Source organism: Alnus glutinosa, chromosome 10, assembly GCF_958979055.1.
Source record: "Alnus glutinosa chromosome 10, dhAlnGlut1.1, whole genome shotgun sequence".
Taxonomy (NCBI): Eukaryota; Viridiplantae; Streptophyta; class Magnoliopsida; order Fagales; family Betulaceae; genus Alnus; species Alnus glutinosa.
Genome location: NC_084895.1, coordinates 9,537,299 through 9,559,811, shown reverse-complemented (window position 1 = coordinate 9,559,811; position 22,513 = coordinate 9,537,299). Strand labels below are relative to the sequence as shown.

The 22,513-nt window shown below is 33.9% G+C and overlaps 1 protein-coding gene and 1 long non-coding RNA gene across 2 annotated transcripts; one reads left to right on the top strand and one right to left on the bottom strand.

Moving 5' to 3' along the window:
• The first annotated feature begins 44 nt into the window (after positions 1 to 44).
• Positions 45 to 16,588, top strand: LOC133880167 (uncharacterized). The gene is made up of 5 exons (XM_062319062.1): positions 45 to 160; positions 2,747 to 2,845; positions 12,274 to 12,321; positions 12,466 to 12,893; positions 15,838 to 16,588. Exons 4-5 carry the CDS (start codon positions 12,486 to 12,488, stop codon positions 16,447 to 16,449), a joined length of 1,020 nt encoding a protein of 339 aa, XP_062175046.1. The 5' UTR covers positions 45 to 160; positions 2,747 to 2,845; positions 12,274 to 12,321; positions 12,466 to 12,485; the 3' UTR covers positions 16,450 to 16,588.
• LOC133880206 (uncharacterized) lies at positions 3,341 to 6,860 on the bottom strand. The gene is made up of 3 exons (XR_009902212.1): positions 6,483 to 6,860; positions 4,784 to 4,856; positions 3,341 to 3,721 (listed from the first exon to the last, which is right to left on the bottom strand). It is a non-coding gene; the product is annotated as an uncharacterized LOC133880206 (long non-coding RNA).
• Positions 16,589 to 22,513: the final 5,925 nt, after the last annotated feature.

Sequence of the window (22,513 nt, the reverse complement as noted above, 5' to 3'; positions counted from 1 at the left end):
CCAACAGATATTGCTTTGGATTTAATTCGGAAGTGTCCACGTTTGGCTCTTGTTCGAGACAGATGGGGTCAGTCCCCTCTGTACGCTTTGGCCGATACGCCTAATGCATTCCAGAGTGGAGATGGGCTCGTGTTTTGGAAACGATGGATCTACAAATACTGTAAGTACCAATAATCTCTTTTCTCTTCTCTTATTGCTTCTCATTAATATTTTTCGGGTCGTGCAAACGTACAGCTGGCTAGGTTGGATATAATTTCTATACATAAAGATTAAATATAACATTATCCAATAATGGCATGGATTTGCCGCGCGCATCAGATCTTCTTCTTTTTCTTTTCCAAATGGAGGAGTATGCTACCCAATCCTTTAGCAAGTGATTCCTATCAATTGTAATATGAACATACATGCGTTAAGAAAGAAAAAACTACATAAATCAAATTAACTCACCACTATGAATTAATTCAAATATTCTAATAAAATTTCATATTTTCATACATACAAAAGAAAGTGATACCAAATCTAACACAACACACATAAAAACATAATTATTTGTTATTATTACCCTTAACCTTAATTTCTAGTGAAGAAAAAAAAAAAGTTGGTGATTTTTGAATAACTGACTTCAAATGAGTGAATTTATACTATGCAAACTGTTTGTATAAACTTATTTTAAATTGACGACGCAGTACTCAATTATTTTAACATAATCTTGAAAGCATAAACAAATGAAAAAACTATGCTGTTCACATGAGTCATTATATGTGGCCAAGTCATTTTCAATTTTGTTTAACTACACTTAATAGATAAATAGCATAACTACTAACTAGACCAACGTTTTATACCATTACATTATGAAATCTTAACGTACTGTATCCACATGTCGAACCAAAAAAGATAGTGTGATACTGATGCCCACTCCCAGAGTCCCTACTATTTTCAATACATATTTGAACAACCTTAATGTTAGATCATTTTTTGGTTTAGTGTGAACAGCACCATTTTTCGATATTCTTTAAGTTTCTACGATCACTGAAAAACAACTAAATTTAAGAGAGAACTCATCAGGGTACTGGTGGGGTCTCACTAGGATCCCTAAGTAAGTCTTTGTGACGACCTCTATTTTTTTTTTTTTTTTTTTAAATAAATCATCACAGTGGAATGACAATTTTTCATGAACCAACACAACTCAAACACATCACTGTCATGTGCATAACATATCAGAGACTCAACACATTGCAGCGGAAACTAATATCATTAACTAACAGTAGTAATTACAACATCAGAGCCATTTGACTATCTATGTAATTAAAGCTTAACAATGTATTAATTACATAACAAAAGTATGGTTATACAAAAAGGGTATCACATGCAACACATGGCCATATATGTAAAATATTCACAAAAAGGACTATCTAAGGGTCTGACACAAACAACCGATGGGATAAGCCTTAGTTGTAATATCCCAAATATAAACCCACAGGGTCCTCATCGACTTCTACGGAATAATGAGTCCACAATCTCAATAGTATAAAACTCACTAAGTTTTCCAATGATCCAACATTTGTTCGTTCTTCTACCATATGTTTACAATAATAGCTACTTAAAGTAAACAACTTCTCTTCTTATAACGTTTCGTAGCTGATAAGGTAAACACTGACATCTTATAACCAGATAAAATCATATATATATATATACATATAAAACATGTGGCTCAGCTATAATCATATGCAAGCTTTCCAAATTTTCAAAAAATATAAGCATATGAATACATTTAAGCAATAAATAAACCATATCATAACTCAACTATACTTGTATATAAGCTTTTCAAACCTTCGGGAAATACAAGCATACGTGTATATCTAAGCATAACATCATATATAAATCATCATATGCATTTTAGCCGTAACGATATACGTATGTTATGTTTCATTCAAACTCATAGGCATATAAGTACGTCTATCATAAATTTCTTATAAATCATTCTATGCATTCCAACTTCCAACTGTTATGATATATATATATATATAAACATGTCACACATTATCATCGTGCTATGCATGTTTTTTATTCATTTTTCTTGCCATCTTGGTGTCGTGAGGTACGCAGCCCAAAGGTCTTTCGTTTCATAGTGCCTAGGGGTACGCATCCCAAGGGTCTTGTTTCTTGGTATCGAGGGGTACGCAGCCCAACAATCTTTCGTTTCATAGTACCCAGGAGTACGCAGCACAAGGGTCTTGTTGCATGGTGCCCAGGGGTATGCATCCCAAGAGTCTTTAGTTCAGGGTTTTGTTTCATATACATCTTTGTGCTTTCATGACATATAATCATTGTGTCCATACTTTCACACACTTATGCATCAATTAACATCATGTGCTTCTCATGTCATTTTCAAACATATCATGAAATTTATAAATCTTATCACAATCTCAATTTACATAACATATTTTAAAACTCATAAACCACATATTTTCTACCTTCTATTTGCCACATGGACAGAAACCAAAAGGTTCTCCTCAAAAGGGGCCTAGCATATATATCATGAATCCAAAAAAAAAAAAAAAAAAGGAAAGAAAAGATAGCCTCGAACACTACAACACACTATATGATAAAGCCAAATTTCTAAGGTATTGAAGAATTATTTATTTAATCTTTTGTGTTCCTCAAAAGTAAATTGCTCATGTGAGATAGGTAGTAATACTATTACCAAACTTCTTACTCGTGATTCATTGGCCTTTTGTGATGAAAGGTATATACATTCAACCGGCTCGAGCCACTGAGGAAATTCGTTTGAACATTCAAGACATAGGAAAAAGTAGAAGCAATCAAATAAAAATCATCGAATCAGGTATGTTGTTGCCTCAAATTTTTTTCTCTAAGATTTGGCTTGTAACAAGTAAAATAATATTTTGGACAACTTCACATTTTCTCTTTTGATAATTACTTAAATGATAAAACCATGACTTGCTTCATCAAAGAAAACATTAATAATAGTCAACTATCAAAAGTCACCTCTGATAAACACATATCTGCAACGACTTTTGGGATACCGCTAATAATGTCATTGCTAATGATGATATTTCTTAGAATGAGAGAGACCTTGGCAATTTAACATAGATGCTACATATAGGGGGTGAGACAATGTTTATATAAGGGATAATTGTACCATTGGTCCTTATGGTTGGCCTAAATTACAAATCACTTCCTCTAGTATCAAAATTAATTCAGAGATCCTTATGATTTGTGACGACCCGTTTTTTTTTTTTTTTTTTTTAATACAAAACATCCACATAATCATTAGTCCCTTAAAATATAAACGAATCTTCACAGTGGTACGACGATATGTCGCAAAGCCAACATATGTACATACCCCATAATATGTACCTGGCAAATCAGAGTATAACATCTATCAACTATGCAGCGGAAAACATAACCTAATAGCGGAAATCACATCTTATACATTTATCACAAATAATTACAACAAAGAGTCATTAAATAACTACATGATTAAATCTTTCCTCGAATTAAATACATAACATAAATGGCTTAACAAAGACCATGTGGCGCAAGCGTCACAAGCCATAATCAAAATACCTAAAGGAATAGACATCCCGCGGTCTAACACATTACAACCGTCGCGTTGAGCTTCAGTCATAATATCCTCAGTATACTTCTACAACATCATATACTACGACCGAAATACCTGCAGCCAAAGAAACATCATCTATACGGTTGTGGGGGTTTGCCACATCCGTATAGGTGGAATTATGAGCCCACCATCTTAGCATAAATAAATACACTAAGACCTCAGAGGTATACTATTCACTGAGTTTTCGCAAAGAACCAACTTTTCATTTTTAGTCGTGCGTACACTATAACAGCTACCAATTTTATAAACTTTTGTTTGAAAAACCCCCATAGCTGATATAGCAAACACCGACTAATAGAAAACATTTAAATACACTGGGCAGCCAGTATTATACGTGAAAGATTCGTTATTGAACACAATGGCATTTAAACCATGCAACCATCCGATACCAATATACATAAACTCTTTTTCTATCAAGACTTTTATGCATACTAATACGTCTAGCAAAACTACAATATACTTTCATAAAAACATCACACAATCCGATATCAATATACATAAATTCTTTTTCTATCAAGACTCTTATGCATACTAATACGTCTAGCAAAACTACAATATACTTATCATGAAAACATTACACAATTTAAACAATGCTATGCATGCTCATGATAGTCTTTTTGTTCATTATGAGCCTCACGCTCTCTTCATTATTATGAGCCTCACGCTCTCTTCATTATTATGAGCCTCACGCTCTCTTCATTATTATGAGCATCACGCTCTCTTCTTTATTATGAGCCTCACGCTCTCTTCATTATTATGAGCCTCACGCTCTCTTCTTTATTATGAGCCTCACGCTCTCTTCTTTATTATGTGTTCGTGCATTATGCTTTACAACTCAAACTCTATACTCCTATTCTTTACAAATCATGCTCTCTTCAAATACAATGAACCAATCAACATGAAGTTTTCTTTATTTTTCTTTGCATAATTGCAGTACATATTCAGACACTTTAAATCGATTCAAACATTTCATTTATGCATCATTTCATAACATCATTGACATTTCAACATAATTGAAACTACTTAAAACATTCAAAGCATACATGTTAACATATCGTTGGTTCAGTAGAAAATTATCTATCATTTGCATTTCTATAAAATACGAAAATATCTTTTCTCAGTGAGTAGAATACTCACCTTGGCTGCATTGGACTCACGACTCGAACTCAACATTAGAGAACCCATTGAAGTCTCCAATTATGACACGACCCTGCAAATACTTATAACATTAGACAACACTATGGGACTCATCCTATGACACTAAGACTACCCGCGTGCTTACACGTTGTGTTACCTGCGTATAAATCTAGTTAAGTATCCTAATCCTATTATTAGGTTGGCATTTAAGCTTAGGTCCATATTTTATTTTGCTTATTATCTTTAAGATGCGTTTACTATTTTATTCTCCTATTTATTATTATTACATCGCATTATTATTAATCCATTTTTGGCTCATTATTTATTTACTAAGTTAACATTATATATTGAACTCATGTGCATGTTTATGTATGTATATAATTATATATATATACCGCACTTAATAGACTTAAACCTAATCCGATAATACACAAAAATACTATGTGTACATGAATAGGTGGATTAGTTACTTAGTTACCTCACATTGGATTCCGGGTACATTTAGGTACTTCTACTACCTTGTCAATTTATACATGTTGCCTACGGGTTACATGAATAATTCGCCATTTCATTTAATGCTTTACATACATTAGTTATTAATCATCTAAGTAGTTTGGATTATAAAACCTTAATCTAATTTAACTTATGAGTCTAGTACTTCTTATTAAATTAAATTATAATTACATATTGAACATGTATTCATTTACTAAAGCTAATCATTATTCACTTGCTACATATCTTAATTCCTTAGTTATTTGTCTCCCATCACTCAATTAGTTACTAACCATGAGTGCAAATAACTCAATAACAAGTCCCAAATATAGCTACTAATCAATATTATCAAGAAACCCAAACCATAATCCATTCGGCCTTTTAACCAAACCATCCAATTAAAATTTACCCACATATAGCAACCATAGTACCAATCCATCATCATCAACTTCTCTATGTTCACCCCATTTGTCATTTACACTAAAAGAATCTAACACATTAACTTCAACATTATAGTTCACTCCAAATCAACACCAAAATACCAATCAATCAACCACAAACATTAACCTCAATCCCTATCAAATAATCATTAACCATTCATCATTAAACTATTAATCCAAATCAGATTTGAATTCCATTAAGACACTCCTAAAAATCAGCCCATACATTCCTCAAAGCTCAACTATAAATCACCAAGCTAAGCCCTAAAATTCTTCTCATCAAACTATCAAAATTCCATATATCATCTATCAAATTCCTTTTCAAAACTGAATCTAATCCAACCAAACATTCTATAATCTATAATAGGCCATTAACCATAGATTAACACCATTATCACCAAATTGTAAACACAAACCATATCTGAATTTCCATCAAAATACTCTTCATAACCACTTTTCTTTCCAACATTAACCACTCACAATAAAGCATCAATCATGGGTTATAAAAAGCAAGAATCAAAACCCATAACAAATACCATTCAGCCATCACCCCCAAAAATCACCATAAACCCTAAATTTACTTCTCAAGTAGTTCCCAACCACAACCCATAAAATTATTTACCTAAATTCGTAGCTTTCCATGCCCTAGAATTTCATCTAAATCAAATCCAAAGATAACCCATAATTTCCAACCCAAATAAACCTAATTTTGTAATATAGAACCAATGGGTAAAATGGAAATGCAAAGAAAAGCTAAGAATTTTAACCTCTCCGGACGTACATGGCCGAAACCCATTTCTTCTTCTTCTTCTTCTTCTCCTACTTCTCTTTTGGGCTGCATCTTCTCGGCAGAAACTCTCTCTCACAACCGGCTGTGTATGTGTGGGTGCAAGTGAGACAAGAGGAAGAAGAAAGGGAAGGGAAAGAGAAGAGGCGAGCTGCTGAATGTGCGTGGCAGGGGAAGAAGAGAAAATAAATGGTGAAGGCTGCTGCTGCTACCGGGAAAAGGGGAAGAGAAGAGAGGAAAAGAAAAGGAAAGAAAGAGAGGGGGACGTGGGCTGGGCTGCTGCACAAATAGAGGAGAATAGGGGAAGAGTGAAGAAGAAGAGAAGAAAAGAAATGAGAGGCGTGAGAGAGAGGAGTGTATTCGGATTGGTGGGGAAAAGTAAAGAGAAAAGAAGGGAAAAAGAAAGAGAAAAGGGAGAGAGAGAAAAAGACAATGTGTCATGTTAAGAGTGGTTGGGAAAAGATAAAGTAATCTTCTCCTACCCAATCCTGCGATGACACGTGGCGGATAGGATTCTCCTTTTTATTTAAAACCACAACTATAATAAATTACATTAGGACCCCTACTTATTTTATTTATATCATTTGGTAATTAATATATAACACCACATTCATTTTAATTGCACTCGATCCATTCAATTACTTATTTATTCAATTAGGATCCATTACTATTATCAATCTAGTTCTCGTATTCTTACCCGGACTTGTTTTATTTTTTTATTTTCTTGTGACACAATTATTATTACCAAAAACATAATTATTAATCCCATCAATTTAATAAATACAATTTGTTAATTGATAAATCTCCTTTTTAATTTCTTGGTCTTTACATGATTGGCTTAATTTACAAATTGCTCCCTGTAGTCAATTCCGTCAATAATATTGACAGATTTTGTTAGGAACCACATTAAGGCCAGTAAGATGGTGACACGTGTCAATCTGAATAAAAAATATATAAATCTATTAAAAATAGGGTTAAATTCATTCTTGCCCCCTATGGTTTGCAAACTTTATTTTTTATCCCTTCAATTTTACTTTTTATCATAGGTGGTACTTGTGCTATGGAAAAAGATGCAAATGGTACCTCCGTCTATTTTTTCATCCAAAACTAACAAAAATCCACGTCAACGCCACGTAACACCATTCAAAATGCGACACATGGCCACACTTTTTTTTAAAAAAAAAAATTAAAACAATTGTAGGGGTGGCTTAGCCACCCATTTTGGGCCACAAAATGGTGGCCAGCCACTCCATTTGGCCTAGGGGTGGCTGAACCACCCCCATGGGCCATGGCGGTGGTTCGGCCACCCCAAGATTGGCTGGTCTAGGGGTGGCCGAACCACCCCCGTGGCCTAAGGGGGTGGTTCGGCCACCCCCAAGGCAAAATCCTCACATTTTTTTGCTTCCCGTTTTGCCCTTAGGGTGGCCGAACCACTCCCATGGGCCACAGGGGTGGTTCGGCCACCCCCAGATCGGCCGGTATGGGGGTGACCGAACCACCCCCGTGGCCTACAGGGTGGTTCGGCCACCCCCAAGGCAAAACCCTCACATTTTTTTGCTTCTCGTTTTGCCCTTGGGGTGGCCGAACCACCCCCATGGGCCACAGGGGTGGTTTGGCTACCCCCAAGACAAAACCCTCAAATTTTTTGGCTTCCCGTTTTGCCCTTGAGGGTGGCCGAACTACCCCCAAGCCAAATGGGGGTGGGCGGCCACCCCCATGTGGCCCAAAAGAGCCACCCCAAAAATTATTGTTATTATTATTATTTTTGTAAAAAAAAAAGCCTTAAAAATTTTTTAAAAAAATATTATGGCCACGTGTCGTATTTTGAATGGTACCACGTGGCGCTGACGTGGATTTCTGTTAGTTTTGGATGGAAAAATAGACGGATGTATCATTTGCATCTTTTCCCATAGCACAGGTACCACCTATGATAAAAAGTAAAACTGAGGGAGCAAAAAATGAAGTTTGCAAACCACAGGGGGCAAGAATGCATTTAACCCTTAAAAATCAAATAAAAATTAATATATATTTTTTCTTTTTTTAAAAAATGAAGATATAAAAGGGGTGGCTACCCTTTGATGGTGGCCACGTGTAGGGCTGGCAAAACGGGTCACCCGACACGACCCGTTTACGACCCGTTAAGACCCGCGACCCGTTTAGCCTAGACCCAGACACGACCCGTTTATGTTAACGGGTCGAGGCTCCAGACACGACACGACACGATAATTTCACGGGTCACCCGACACGACCCGCGAGACCCGTTTACCATAATGGGTCGAATCGGGTCAACACGACCCGACACGACCCGTTTGAACCGTTTAGCTTAATTTTTTTATTTTTTTTTTTTGTTTAGTTTTTGTTTATATATATATATTATTATTTTTTTGGGGGGGAGGGGGGGGTTTGTTGGTATTTAAATGAAATAATAATAATTTTAGCAATTCATCTCTAAACTCCTACTCCTAGTCTCCTAGTAGGCTAGCACCAAATCACTTAATATGTTTAATTGTCTAATCAAATAACCAAAAAAAAAAAAAATACTACATCATCATTACAAATTTACAAATACAAAAAACTGCATCATAATTGTCCACTCTTGAGTCTTGATTTCTTGAATGACCTACATAAGCTCATTGTCCATCAGATTGGGTCCAACGCAGGTTAGTTTGACATGCCCATCTTTGTGATTCAACTCCAATACCTAAAGGAAAAAAAACAGAATAATTGCATTGGGAGATGAAAAAGTTTAAGATGTCAACTAACATCATTTACTTTCTACAATTCAATATCGATCTAACAGATTGTACCATTCTGCTTCACATGCTAAATTACAAACAATAACATAAGAACAAAAGAAAGAATAGGGGATCTCATAAGAACTGCTACTATCCAATGTCAAAACATCCTCTTCTTCGTTATCCACCTTCATTGAAGTTTGTTCTATATCAAAAGATAAAAGAAATTAATTTCATTAAAATAAAATGAAAAAAATACAAGTAAATGAAGAAATTAAATATGCAAATAACTTATATTACCTTGCTCTCCATATAACCAATTTCTAGTGCAAACCAATGCCTCAACAATATCAGGCTTGAGTGAACTCCTATACTGATCAATCACACGTCCACCAATACTAAAAGTGGATTCTGAAGCAATAGTAGAAATAAGAATACTCAAAACATCTCGAGCTATGGCAGCTACTTCAGGATAACGAAATTCATTTTCTTTCAAAATGAAAGAATGTCAAATGTCGTGTTCTTCTCCAAATACTTGGGTTCATCCAAATAAAGTTTCAATTGAGTCTTTTGTGCATCAGGATAGACTCCATCAAATGCTAGAAAATTCTACATAAAAAGAGATAAAATAAACATAAAATTAGTAAGTGATTATGAATATATATATATATTTGTTTGTGTTTTCACTTTTTTTATTCTTTTGAGTTTTGAATCTTTTGTTTTCAACTTTTCACTTTTCAAATCATTCCCTCCAATTTGACAATTTCTCATTAGGCCATTCTCCCTTTTTTTTTTTAAACCCAAAAAAGAAATAAGAAAAAAAAAGAGAAGAAGTTAATCGTGTCTGGCGTGTCACCCGCGACCCGACCCGCCAAACCAATATAAACGGGTAGACCCGTTTATGACCCAAACCCGTTTAAGGTAGACCCAAACCCGCTAATTTCGTGTCGTGTTCGTGTCGGGTTGTCGGGTCGTGTCAAAATTGCCAGCCCTAGCCACGTGCCACCTCTAGAGGTGGTCGGGGGTGGCGCTCCCACCCTCTAAGCTTGGCGGTGGCCCGAATGCCACCCCCAGGGCCTGGGGGTGTGCGTTAGCCCTTGGGGGTGGCTGTCGGTTAGGCAGCCACCCCTTTTCTATTTTCATTTTTTTTTAGAAAAAATTTAAATTTGTATTTATTTATGTTTTCAATAGATTTATATTTTTTTTATTCAGATTGACACATGTCGCTATCTTATTGGCGTTGACGTGGCAAACTAATGGACTCTGTTAAATTTTGTTGACCAAAATCAACTTCAGGGAGTGGTTCGTAATTTAGGCCAACCCCAGAGACCAATTGTGCAATTTTATTTTTATATAATTATGAAGTGTGTTTGAAAGATTGTCTTAGCTAGGTACCATGAAAGAGGATGACGTAGAGAGACTTTTTCTCTTAATTAAAAATCAAGATTTCGTCACATAAACAAAGAGTTTGGAAAGAATGGACAATGATCCTTTTCATTTCAAGGATCCTATTCCGGAAGGAATGACATAGCTTCTTTAAATCATAACTCGAGGTTGAGTATATTTCAAGAAGGGGCATGGCGCAAAATGCAAGGATATGAAGATGGCGCTAAATGGGCACTTGAAAGCCATTTGAATGATGCTCATCCAAAGAGTTCAGCGCATAGACAGAAAGGTGCATTCTAATTAGCAATGTCTGAACAAACATTCCATTGAGAGCCACATAGAAGGATTTTTTCGATGTAGAATTAAAAAAAAATAAAAATAAAATACGTATTCTTAATTTTCTCCCGCTTCAGTTATGTACACCATTGATTGACTGTTCAAGCAATTAATAAATTGATCACATAAATCTTCTATGAACTGGGTTGTAAGAGTTCTTATAATTAAGCCTCTAAGTCGTGTCCTTTAAGCACGTAAGAAGCACATAATTTCTTATTAACGCTATTAAAAAAGAAATGAGAATCACATACGATTAAAAAAAATATATATGCTTCTCACATGTTAGGGGACATAAGTCATTATTTTAGAGGTTGGGTTGTAGAAGTTCCAACAACTTAGTTTGTAAGAAATTTCTATACTATTTAATTAATAGATGGTCTTTTGCACGCACCCCCCACACACATACATACATATATATATATATATATATATATATATATATGGTACTTGATAAAATAAAAGCTACTGTTAAAGAAAAATTTCTTACAACTAGGCTTACAATAAGCTACCTCCAACATAGTGAAGATGGTTACTAGAGTCCATTGATCTCAGGATTACTCAGGACACTCCGATGCTCAAGTCAGCACGGTGTTTGGAAAATATTTTTGAAATAATACAGATTTTTTAAGAGGAAACCAAATGCCCCTTTTACGTGGTCGCTGGTGCTACATACGCTACCTTTTATACTGTTTTCTACAACTACTATCTATGTAGATGTCCAACATTGAATCCTTATTTTTTAGGATTTTGCTTCCACTCTATAATAATGGGCAGTTATCTTCACATAGTGGGAGCAGAATTATTTTCCATGTAGTGTGTAGTTATTCCTCATGCAGTGGGCTTGTGCCATTATTTCCATGAACTAGCCGAATAGTTATTCCCCATGTACTGGTCCATGTGGGAGAGGTTGCTTGACTGGGACTGATGATAAATTATATCTCCAATGGTTAGAATAATTCTTGTCAAGGTCTGTTTGGATTTGCAGCTTTTTTTCAATCTATTTTTTTTTTTTTTAAAAAAAAAAGGAAAAAGAAAAAGAAAAAGAAAGAAAGAAAGAGAGAGATTATAAAACGTTTGATTTGAAACGAAAATTTTTAAAAATCAATTAAGTACTTAGTAAAATCGCAGAAAATCACAATTTAACTAGAAAAATAGTGCGTTTTTAAAAACATACCCCTTACTTGCAATTTGACAACAATTTTTTTTTTTTTTAAACCATGATATTTTTAAAACACATCATTCTATTTATTAATTTTATTTTAGTAATAATTTTATAATGTGTATGAGTGACCGAATTTCATTTTTATTTTGCAGTGCTAACTCTATTGCAGCAGCTAGTTTCGAATCTCCTTAACTTCTTTGGTATAGTACATACATCAATTCAATTAATACCATACCTTGCTTAATTAATAATTTGTGGAGCCTTTGTACTCTATTCTTAAAATAAAAAATAAAAAAATTTAGTTTCTTCTAGCTAAGTTGGCATTCATTCAATCATTGACAAAGGAATCAAGGATTTATATGAAATGAAGTTACTCCACGTGCAATCCCAAGAACTTCTCAATTGCATGTGCAAAGAAGTATCAAGTTTGAATGATGGCCAAATGATGAAAGCTCAAGTTCGACTTGCCATCTTCCGTTCTATCGAGGAAGGAAATTTTGATTTTATTTTTGGTATGGTCAAAGCAAAACCAATTCTTAAGTGGAGCCGTGGTGTAGACGAGACATCCATATTTTCATTTGCTGTCCTACATCGTCAACCAAAGATCTTTAGCCTTATATACGGGCTTCCTATCAAGAAAAGTATGACAACTTGGGTCGATAACAAAGGCAATACCATGTTACATATGGCAGGAATGACAGGAGCTTCAATTCAAATTAATCAAATCCCAGGGGCGGCTTTGCAGATGCAAAGAGAACTACAGTGGTTTAAGGTCATCTCTCTCATTTAAAACTTTTCTCATATACTCTTACTGGTTAGTACCCTAAAAGTCACATTGAATTTGATTTTTTAAAATAAAATTTATTTTATTTTCAATATTCATATTGTTTGGGTAATTGTGAGTCAAGAGATGAATTGAATTCCTGTTATATTGTATGTGATTTAGGTGCTTAAAGTGCAATTAATCCGCGAAATATCTAAATTAAAGTCTTTATAACTTGTAGCAAGTAGTAAAATTGGGCATTTTATTTGCAATATAATTACAATAACATATTAACTTTTTATCATATAATGATTTGTCTTGATCATTGAAGTGGAGACTTGTACTTCACATGTTGATGCATTTAGAATGCAATGATCAGTTGGACTACCATGAAAATGCATATATTCTACAGATACCTATTCCTTGAATGCATTTCTTAAATCTACTAATTGCAAAAACTCTTAATTTTGAGAAAATGAGTTCTACAAAGAGTTGTCACTTTACGAAGGATTTGGGAGACGTGAGTGGTAAGGTGTGAGCAAAAAACAGTGGTTGAAAGTTGGAGAAGCCTAGATCAGACAGATCATTTGGTGGGTTTGGTTGGAGACTCGAGCATGCTTGATGTATGTTTGAGTGGTTGACTCGGGCTTTGCTGAGTGGGTCAAGTGGACTCAACAGTAAACACCTCCAGATTGATTCAGGACTCTGATGATGAGGAAGGGAGTAGGATGGTGGAAGTTTTATTTTGGTTCATAAGTAATCTACAACCAAAAGAGATTTCTAGAGCTTTTGGGATCATCAAACCCACTCGAAATAGAGCTGGATTTGCCCAAGGAAAGATGACAAAATTCAAATTTTTGAGAAAACTATGATTTGACCTTTAGGAGAAACACATAGACATAGTTTGTGAGAGTGGATAGCCACCCTGTGTGTTCCCCAACCATCAACAAAAACTTTAATGCTGAAGAGGAATGGTTTAGGAGTAAGATCCATTTTGATGGTAAGCTTATTAATGAAGCTCTAAACATTTTGAACGGTTGCTTAGACAACATGTCTGGTGAGTGGCTTGAGAGATGTTTTTTTCCCAACAAATGAAAGGATGAAGACAGAGGCTAGTTCAATTGGGGCTTATTAGGGATATTATATCATTTAAGGAAATATGTAAGTACCCAAACTGCACATAAATCTTTTTGCATGAATTTTTTTTTTTTTTTGACATGTCCACAAAAGAGGGGGAGGGAGAATTCGAACAAGTGACCTCCGCTTTGTGAGGCGTGGTCTCCAGCCGATTGAACTACCCCTTGGAAACCTTGCTGCATGAATGTTAAGAGTATAGATGACGAATAAGATTATAAATGCTTTAGTGATTACAACACAAACAAACAAATAAAATAACAAATACTGTAAATAAAGTTCAAGTTCTTGGGATAATGATGCTTAACCTTTTTATAAGTCTAAGACTTTGGATAACTGATAATTTAATTGATATTCATTCTGTCTTAATAATTCACATTTTTTTTTTAATTTATTTTATTACGTATTGAGCTTTAATGTTAATATTTACTCTTCCTACCTACAGGGTATTAAGTTTATATATTAATAGCCTCCTTTTTCGTTTCTTTTTTTTTTTTTTTTTTTCCTTTCAAGACATTCTTATTCCTCTCAAGCTTTATACCAAAATTGCAATGTTCTCTCAAATTCTAAAAAGTTGCAATTGGTACACTAAATGAATATTCAATTATGAAAATAAATAGTTATTACTAAGAATGAATGAGTGTGGAATGTAAAAGTTATTCATATTTCTTAATTTAGTGACAAAAGATATGTCATAATTGGAATTGAATTAAAATTACTAAAAAACCCCTACATGATTGTTTTATTTTTTCTAAAACTTGAAAAAAAAAAAAAAAAAATTAATTGTTGTGGGTGAACAGCTACCAACAAAAAAAACCCAAGGGTGGCCGCAACACCTATCGAATAGTTTTTCAATGCATGCGATGTTTTGAGTAGGAGTGAAGGGTCTCACTTTCAAGTTTATCGGCCATTGGGGGTGGTCGCGGCCACCCCAACAAGAATTGAGGTTGGCCTGACGCAAATCAAAGGTGCCTAGGCCACCCGTAAATTCACTAAGGATGCTCGCACAACCCCCAGAGTACCTTAGCTGTTGTGTGGCCACCTCAGGGTTCTATTGTGACTAGCCAGCCACCCCAATGGGTGGCCAGACACCCACAGCAATTCAACGTTTTATTTTATTTTTATTTTTATTTTTCAAAAAACATTGTCTATTTCTTAAAAAATAGCGATTCTTCTCATTTATCAAAGGAATGGGTATTCCTCTTCCTAAGGGGAATAAATCCCTACCAAATTAAAAAATAGTTATTCCATAGAAATAGTCATTCTAGGAGTCTATTCTGCAAAACCAAACAAGCCCTAAATTCTTCCATTAAATACGATAGAAAGCAAGTAAAATGTCTATTATACCCCTATCATTTCTTTAAAACTAAGATTATGTGCTTCGACTAAAAAAATTCACTAGCCATGGATGGAGACCCACAACCTAGCCATGGGTTTTGCTTCATAATTTTTTTTTTTAATTTTTTATGTGATGTAGGGGTATTAATTTTTACGTCAGATATAATGAAATGAGAAACTTTTTGTTTTCATCAACAATCCCAACCATCTCTTGTTCATTTCTATATAAGAAATTGTGAATCCACCATTAAGTGTATGAACCCACATGTGGTTCTCACAAATTGAATGACAAATGTAACATCTCTCTAATTAGAAATCCTAACGGAGGCAACTATGTAAATGGCTAGGTAGTTTACGGGATCAATTGAAACTCTTCAAAGTTTAGGGGACATTTTAATTGAAGTGTAATTTTGAGGAAGTATAATTTTTTTATTTGTTTTCAAATAACGTGGGACTTATAAGAGTTAAATCAACAATGCAGGAGGTGGAAAGTATTTCTGTTCCCAGGTGTAAGGAATATTCGAACACTGATGGTTTGACTCCTAGGGAATTGTTTACAAAGAACCACATAGACTTGAAGAAAGAAGGAGAAAAATGGATGAAGGGCACAGCAAGTTCTTGTACAGTAGTAGGGGCTCTCATTATTACTATTATGTTTGCTGCAGCCTTTACTGTTCCAGGTGGTAACAAACAAGATACTGGATTCCCTATATTCTTAGATGAAAGATTGTTCATGCTCTTTATAATATCCGATGCCTTGTCGCTCTTTTCCTCCACAACTTCTGTCATGATGTTTTTGGGAATCCTAACATCACGCTATGCAGAAGACGATTTCCTTGAATCCTTGCCAAGAAAGATGATCATAGGACTTTCCACTCTTTTCTTTTCCATTGCAGCCATGATGATAGCCTTTTCTACTGCTCTTTTCATTATGCTACAGGAACAATATTCATGGATAATCATTCCTGTCATTTGTTTGGCTATTGTACCTGTCACCTTATTCGTATTGATGCAATTTCCCCTTCTTGTTGACATGTTCATGTCAACTTACGGCCCAGGCATCTTTGATAAGAAAATGAAGAGATGGGTATAACTTTATTCATTTTGCTGTATAATGTAAATGTTTTCCACTAAGAATTGGCATATTAGCCAAAGCTAATGATTTTCTTTTTCTTGGACGGATGACTGATAAATCTTCAGTTGGTTTACTTTGCCTATTTTGTGATTCATCCGGATGGTTTTAGACCAATTATCATTATATCTTTTTATTATTTATATTTCTATTTTATATTGCTCCAAATATATAGAAGACAGAAAATATTACTCTTCTCAATAGCCAATCCATTATTTTTCAAAATTTATGCTAGAGTAACGACCGTGGCAATAGCTGCAAATATAAAAAATAAACACATTAACAGATGCACTGCTGCACTGCTGCAATGAAATACTAAGATCGATTTGTCAATTCAAAAAAAAAAAAAAGGATTGATAACATAAACATGAACTGTGTCAACCAACCTTCACAAAATTGCAGGTTTTGTCCACTCCAGCAATGCGGTTTAGTTCCAGTGGAGCAACAGAAGCATGATTGTCAGGAAATGGCATGTTCATGAAGTCAGCCTGCATCATCAAGAACCAATATTAATCCTTTTGTAGTATCATAAAAGGTTTGTTTCCAAGTCTCATTACCAATTAATAGAAATTGTAGTATGCCATACGGCTAAGGTAGAAAAAAAAACCCATCTACCCAGAAAATTTAAGACATAAAAACTTGTTCCACAACACCATAATCAGTCATCTTAAAAGAGAACACCTAGAAAATCTTACCCATTTTCGAAATTAAACAAAACAACCCACCAATTCTTACTATAATCGGTCAAATAAGAGTACCCATCAAGATTTCAAAATATATACCCATTCAGCTATAACAAAATCAACATACCAGATTAACTAAATCAACCAATTTCCATAAAGAAAGAAAGAAAGAAAGAGAAAAAGAAAAGCTTCAACCGAATGGGCATCTCATAATTAGCAAGAGAAACTCAAGATTAACTCCCCTTGCTTGATTTCCTTTGATGACCCAAAAAAAACCCTTTGGATTTGCTCTTCCATCTTCTTCGGCTCCTTCTTCTTCTTCTCCTCTTCTCTTCTTGGTTGGATGATGCCAATCAAAGGAGCGTTGGGCATTTGGGAAGTAGGTTGAGATAGCTCCATGGTATCCTGCCCAGAAACATTAAACCGGTTGTAACCAAACACAAAGTGGAAGACCCATTCTGTCAACACCCACCAAAAATCACTAAAACACCATAGCTCTACTTCAAACCCAAGGAAAAGCATCGATTGAAGCTCCAATACTCTCAATCGGCCAACACAGAAAATCAAAGGAGAGATTTAAACAAATCAAAGACAAGGGAAAGAGAAATCTCACCGAAGCAAGGCCGGAACCCACTGCCCTAGCTGCTGCCTCCACGCCACGACGGTGACCCAGCCACCACATCTCAAAAAATCGCACCACCCACGGCCAAAAACCCATCTTCCACACACGGGTTCTCTCTCTCTCGGATCATCAAGTGTGTGTGTGAAATGGAGAGGAGGTCGTGCGAGAGAATCAGAGAGAAGAGAGGAAGAAAGAAAAGGAAAAGAGAGACAAGGGAAGGAGGAGTCGGCTGGGGCAGGTGTAGCCGAGAGAAAGAAGAAAGAAAGGGCAGGGGAGAAAGGACTCGAAGAAGAATAAAAAAGAGTTTGAAATTTTTTGAAAAAAAACAAGGGGCGTGCGCGGAGGACACAAACCGCTCGTGCCCCCCAAAACGGAGTCGTTTTGGGAGAAAACGATTCCGGTTAGAATCGTTTTTGTCAAAAAGGCTCCAATTGAATATAAAAATTAAATCTAAAAATTAAAAAATTAAAAACTATTTCTTTTGCTATATGACAAAAATTCTGTTAATAATTTTTTAAAAAAAATACAAAAAGATTGATTTCTAAAATTATTAAATCTAATATTTTTTTTTAAAATGAGTTCATATTTCTATTTCGAGAAAAGATAAATAAAAAAAATAATAAATAACAAATTAATCAACTGAGATTATTCTCAATTTAAAAAATAAAATATAAGTTTTTTTTTTTGGTTTTTTATTAAAATAAAATAAAATCTAATTTTTGTTTCAAGTTAAAAAAAAATATATTTTTTTTTAATTAGTTCATATTTTTGTTTGGAGTCGTTTTTTATTTTCCTATGATCCTATCATGATCGATCGCATTCATTGTATCAAGTTCGATTGATCGAACATTCATATCACAATAAATTGGACCGCTGCACAACGATAAATTAGATATTCAATCAAAACTTCAATTGTGTCACATTTGATCGATCATTTGATCGTATCACGATCGATTAGACAAATGCACTAGGATCAATCAGAGTAATACACCAAGATCAATTGGATGATTCTATCAATCTTATGATCCTATCATGATCGATCGCACGTTAGATCGAATATTCACTTTGTCAAATTTGATTGATCAAACATTCGTATCACAATAGATCGAATCGATACACTACGATGAATTAGATATTCTCAAACCTTCAATTGTGTCAAGTTTGATCGTATCACAATAGATTAGATTAATGCACTAGGATGATCGGAGTAATACACCAGGATCGATTGGATGATTCTATCGATCCTATGATCCTATCATGATCGATCGCACGTTAGATCGAACATTCACTATGTCAAGTTTGATTGATCGAACATTCGTATCACAATAGATCGGACCGATACACTTCAATGAATTAAATATTTGATCAAACCTTCAATTGTGTCAAGTTTGATCGATCATTTGATTGTATCACGATCGATTAGACTAATGCACTAGGAATAATGTTAATCAAGGCAAAAGCCACACGAGAGGATGAAGGTTTTGTCTGATGTATGTGTCTTTGATTAACTTTGGAAGGATGTTATTCTCATATATTGTCAATTTTCTCATGTTAAGTTTGTAGTACTTGTGTTATAACTTATGTCGTTGTAGGCTTTGAAACCGGCAATTATGATTCTGAACCGATACTATATATATAGTATAAACATTGTGCTTATTATAATCACAAATTAAGTGAAATGCCACTTAGAAGTGACCGTTTATGATTATCTTGTTAATCATCGTGGTACAAAATTGTGTTATTCTGGAGATTTTCAATTAATAACATGTCAAGAAGCCAAAACGCCCAGCTTATTTAACTCTTAGAGCATATGATCATATGGCATAATATTAAATTAGATGAACATATATATTATCTAAATTTTGATTATATTACTTAGATCATATAATATAATGATTAGTTAATAGTGATATAAGATGTTATTAATTGTACTAATACATAACATATTATTATTTTTTGTTATATAATACATAACATATTAAGTAATTAACATACTATGTTTATATGTTCCATTTACTATATAGTGTACACATCATTTTAATATATGTGTGTGTGTAAGTATAACATTTACCCTATATATATATATATAATGCAATAAACCTAAATATGAGTCGTTATATTTAGGATATACTATTTATATGTATAACCCTAACCCTATTTAATATAGTAATGTGTTAAATTTCGTCAAAAATCAAACCGAAATGTATATATATAAAATTAGGACGTCAATAATTTAGTGACTTGTGAAAATAAAACGTCACTAGTTAGTGACGTCAATAATGTGGTGACGTGTTAAATTGACACGTCATGCACTAAATAGTGATGTGTAAATTTAACATATCACTAAATAGTGATGTGTCAATTTGACACGTCACTGATTTAGTGATGAGTCGAATTGACACGCCACTAAATCAATAACGTGTTAAATTGATATGTCACTACTTAGTGACGTGTCAAACCAACATGTCACTATTTAGTGATCTATCTTTGTCATACGTCACTAATAATTTAAAATTTAATATATTTTTTGAAAAAAAAATTATATTTACAAAAATTATAGTGTCGTGTAAAACACGTCACTGAATATTTTAGTAACGTGTCAAATAGTGACACATCACTAATTAGTGACGTGGGAAAAAGTGATTTACTATTCACACGTCACTAATTGCTCTTTTTTTTTTTTCTTTTCTTTGGTAGTGGTAGTCTTCTAGAGCCCATAATGGCTCACACTATTGTTCCTTATCATCCATCCTTTTGAAGTGAAGCAAAAATTACATCAGATTATGAAAAGGGAAAAATATAATTTAGCCCTTTAAACTACCATCATTTTTTTGGATGGCCCTCCAAACTACTAAGGCTTGCACTCTAACCCCCCAAACTACCAAAACCTTTGAAAAAGACCCCTTTTGGCGAAATATCCCCATAATATTCCGGCCATGTGTTATTTTTCAATTAAAAAATAATAATAATAAATTCAAAAAATAAATAAACTAAAATTTTATTTCTTATTTTTTTTTTATTTTTTTTTTAAAAAATATGGGTTTGGGGTGGCGTTATTTTCCAACCTCAACCTGATATTCTCGACACCCCTCTAGTCACCGCCCATCTCTCTGTCAGAAACTAATTGAGGTATTCCACAACGATGATAGACTTGCTCGTCGTTTGTAACAAAACAAAATTTAGATTGGAATCATTCATAACCTTCGAAAAATCAATATCATAATCATCGAAGGATAAGAAATTAGCCATGTCCGCGTTTAGAGAGACGGGAACAAGTTCACCGAGCTGTAGGCGTGCATCGTGCCCAATGATGATGCTGGAAAGAAGTAGCACGTCCTCCGATCAATTGCAATATTTTTTTTTAAAAAAAAAAAATAGTTTTTTTTTTTAGTTTTTAATATTTATATAAAAATAATAATAATTATTTTTATTTTTATTTTTTTGAATTTTTTTGAATAAATTTTTTCTTAATTTTTTTTCAAATTTTTTATTATTTTTTAATTGAAAAATGACATGTGGCAAGGGTATTACGGGAAAATTTCACCAAAATGGGTCTTTTTCAAAGATTTTGGTAGTTTTGAGGACCAGAGTGCATGACTTAGTAGTTTGGGGAGCTAAATTATATTTCTCTTATGAAAATTTAGGTTGATTTCTTTTAGTGGTAGAGCTAGCAGTTCTTTGTTTTTGTTTTTGTTTTTTTTTTTTTGGAGGGGGGGGAGGGGTGGACAATGACAATTTTTTTTTTTTTTTTTTCTCTTTATATACTATGTTTTTACTATATAAAAATAAAATAAAATAAAATGAAAAACATAATACAAAAGGAGATGAAGTATTATATAAAACAACATTTGTATCACAAAAAATATAGATACCAAAACTTTATAAATATGCATCAATATATTTTTAAGGTACGCTTTGCACGTGTTCGAGGTTTATCCAACACAGATTGGTACACGAAGTGCCCTACCTTAGAGGGGTTTCTTGTCTCATATATATATATATATATATAAACAAACAAATCAAAGGGTGGCCAAAGCCACTTTTGTCCAAATCGGGTGGGAGGTGCCTAAACCACCCCAAAAGATTGACAAGACATAGTTCATTCATTGTGACTTTCATCTCTCCCTTTTTTTGTAAATAATTCCATCAAAATACAACTAACGAATTCTGGGTTTTTCTATAAATTTTCAAATAAGAAAAGAATAGAAAAAAGTTATAGTGTATCCTAAGCACATACCTCATTAATTGCTTAAGCCCATATGAATTAATTCCTAAGCCCATAGCTTTTTAATGGCTTAAACCTATAGAAAATTAATTTCTAAGCCCAATCATTTCTAAGTAATGAGCCTTATATGAATCAAATTTCTTTGGCCCATGTTTTATCAAATAAAACAATCCTAATAAATTAATACATAACCGAGACACATAGGATGTGGTTAATTTATATCAGCTCAAAGAGGGACACCTAAAGGGAAAAGTACAATTAGCTTTAAATAGGTCCATGACAATATCACACAACCCTATTTAATCACAATTGATTCCACTAAGTAAATATGACTATACTTTAATATGTATTTTCAAATTAATGAATCAATCCCCGCGACGTACTTATTTATTACATATGACCCCTCCATTGAATCATTCCGTATTCGAATCAAAGTCAATACACTATTACTTAGTTCACTATATCTTTTTCTTGATACTCCTGATTTAATTACAT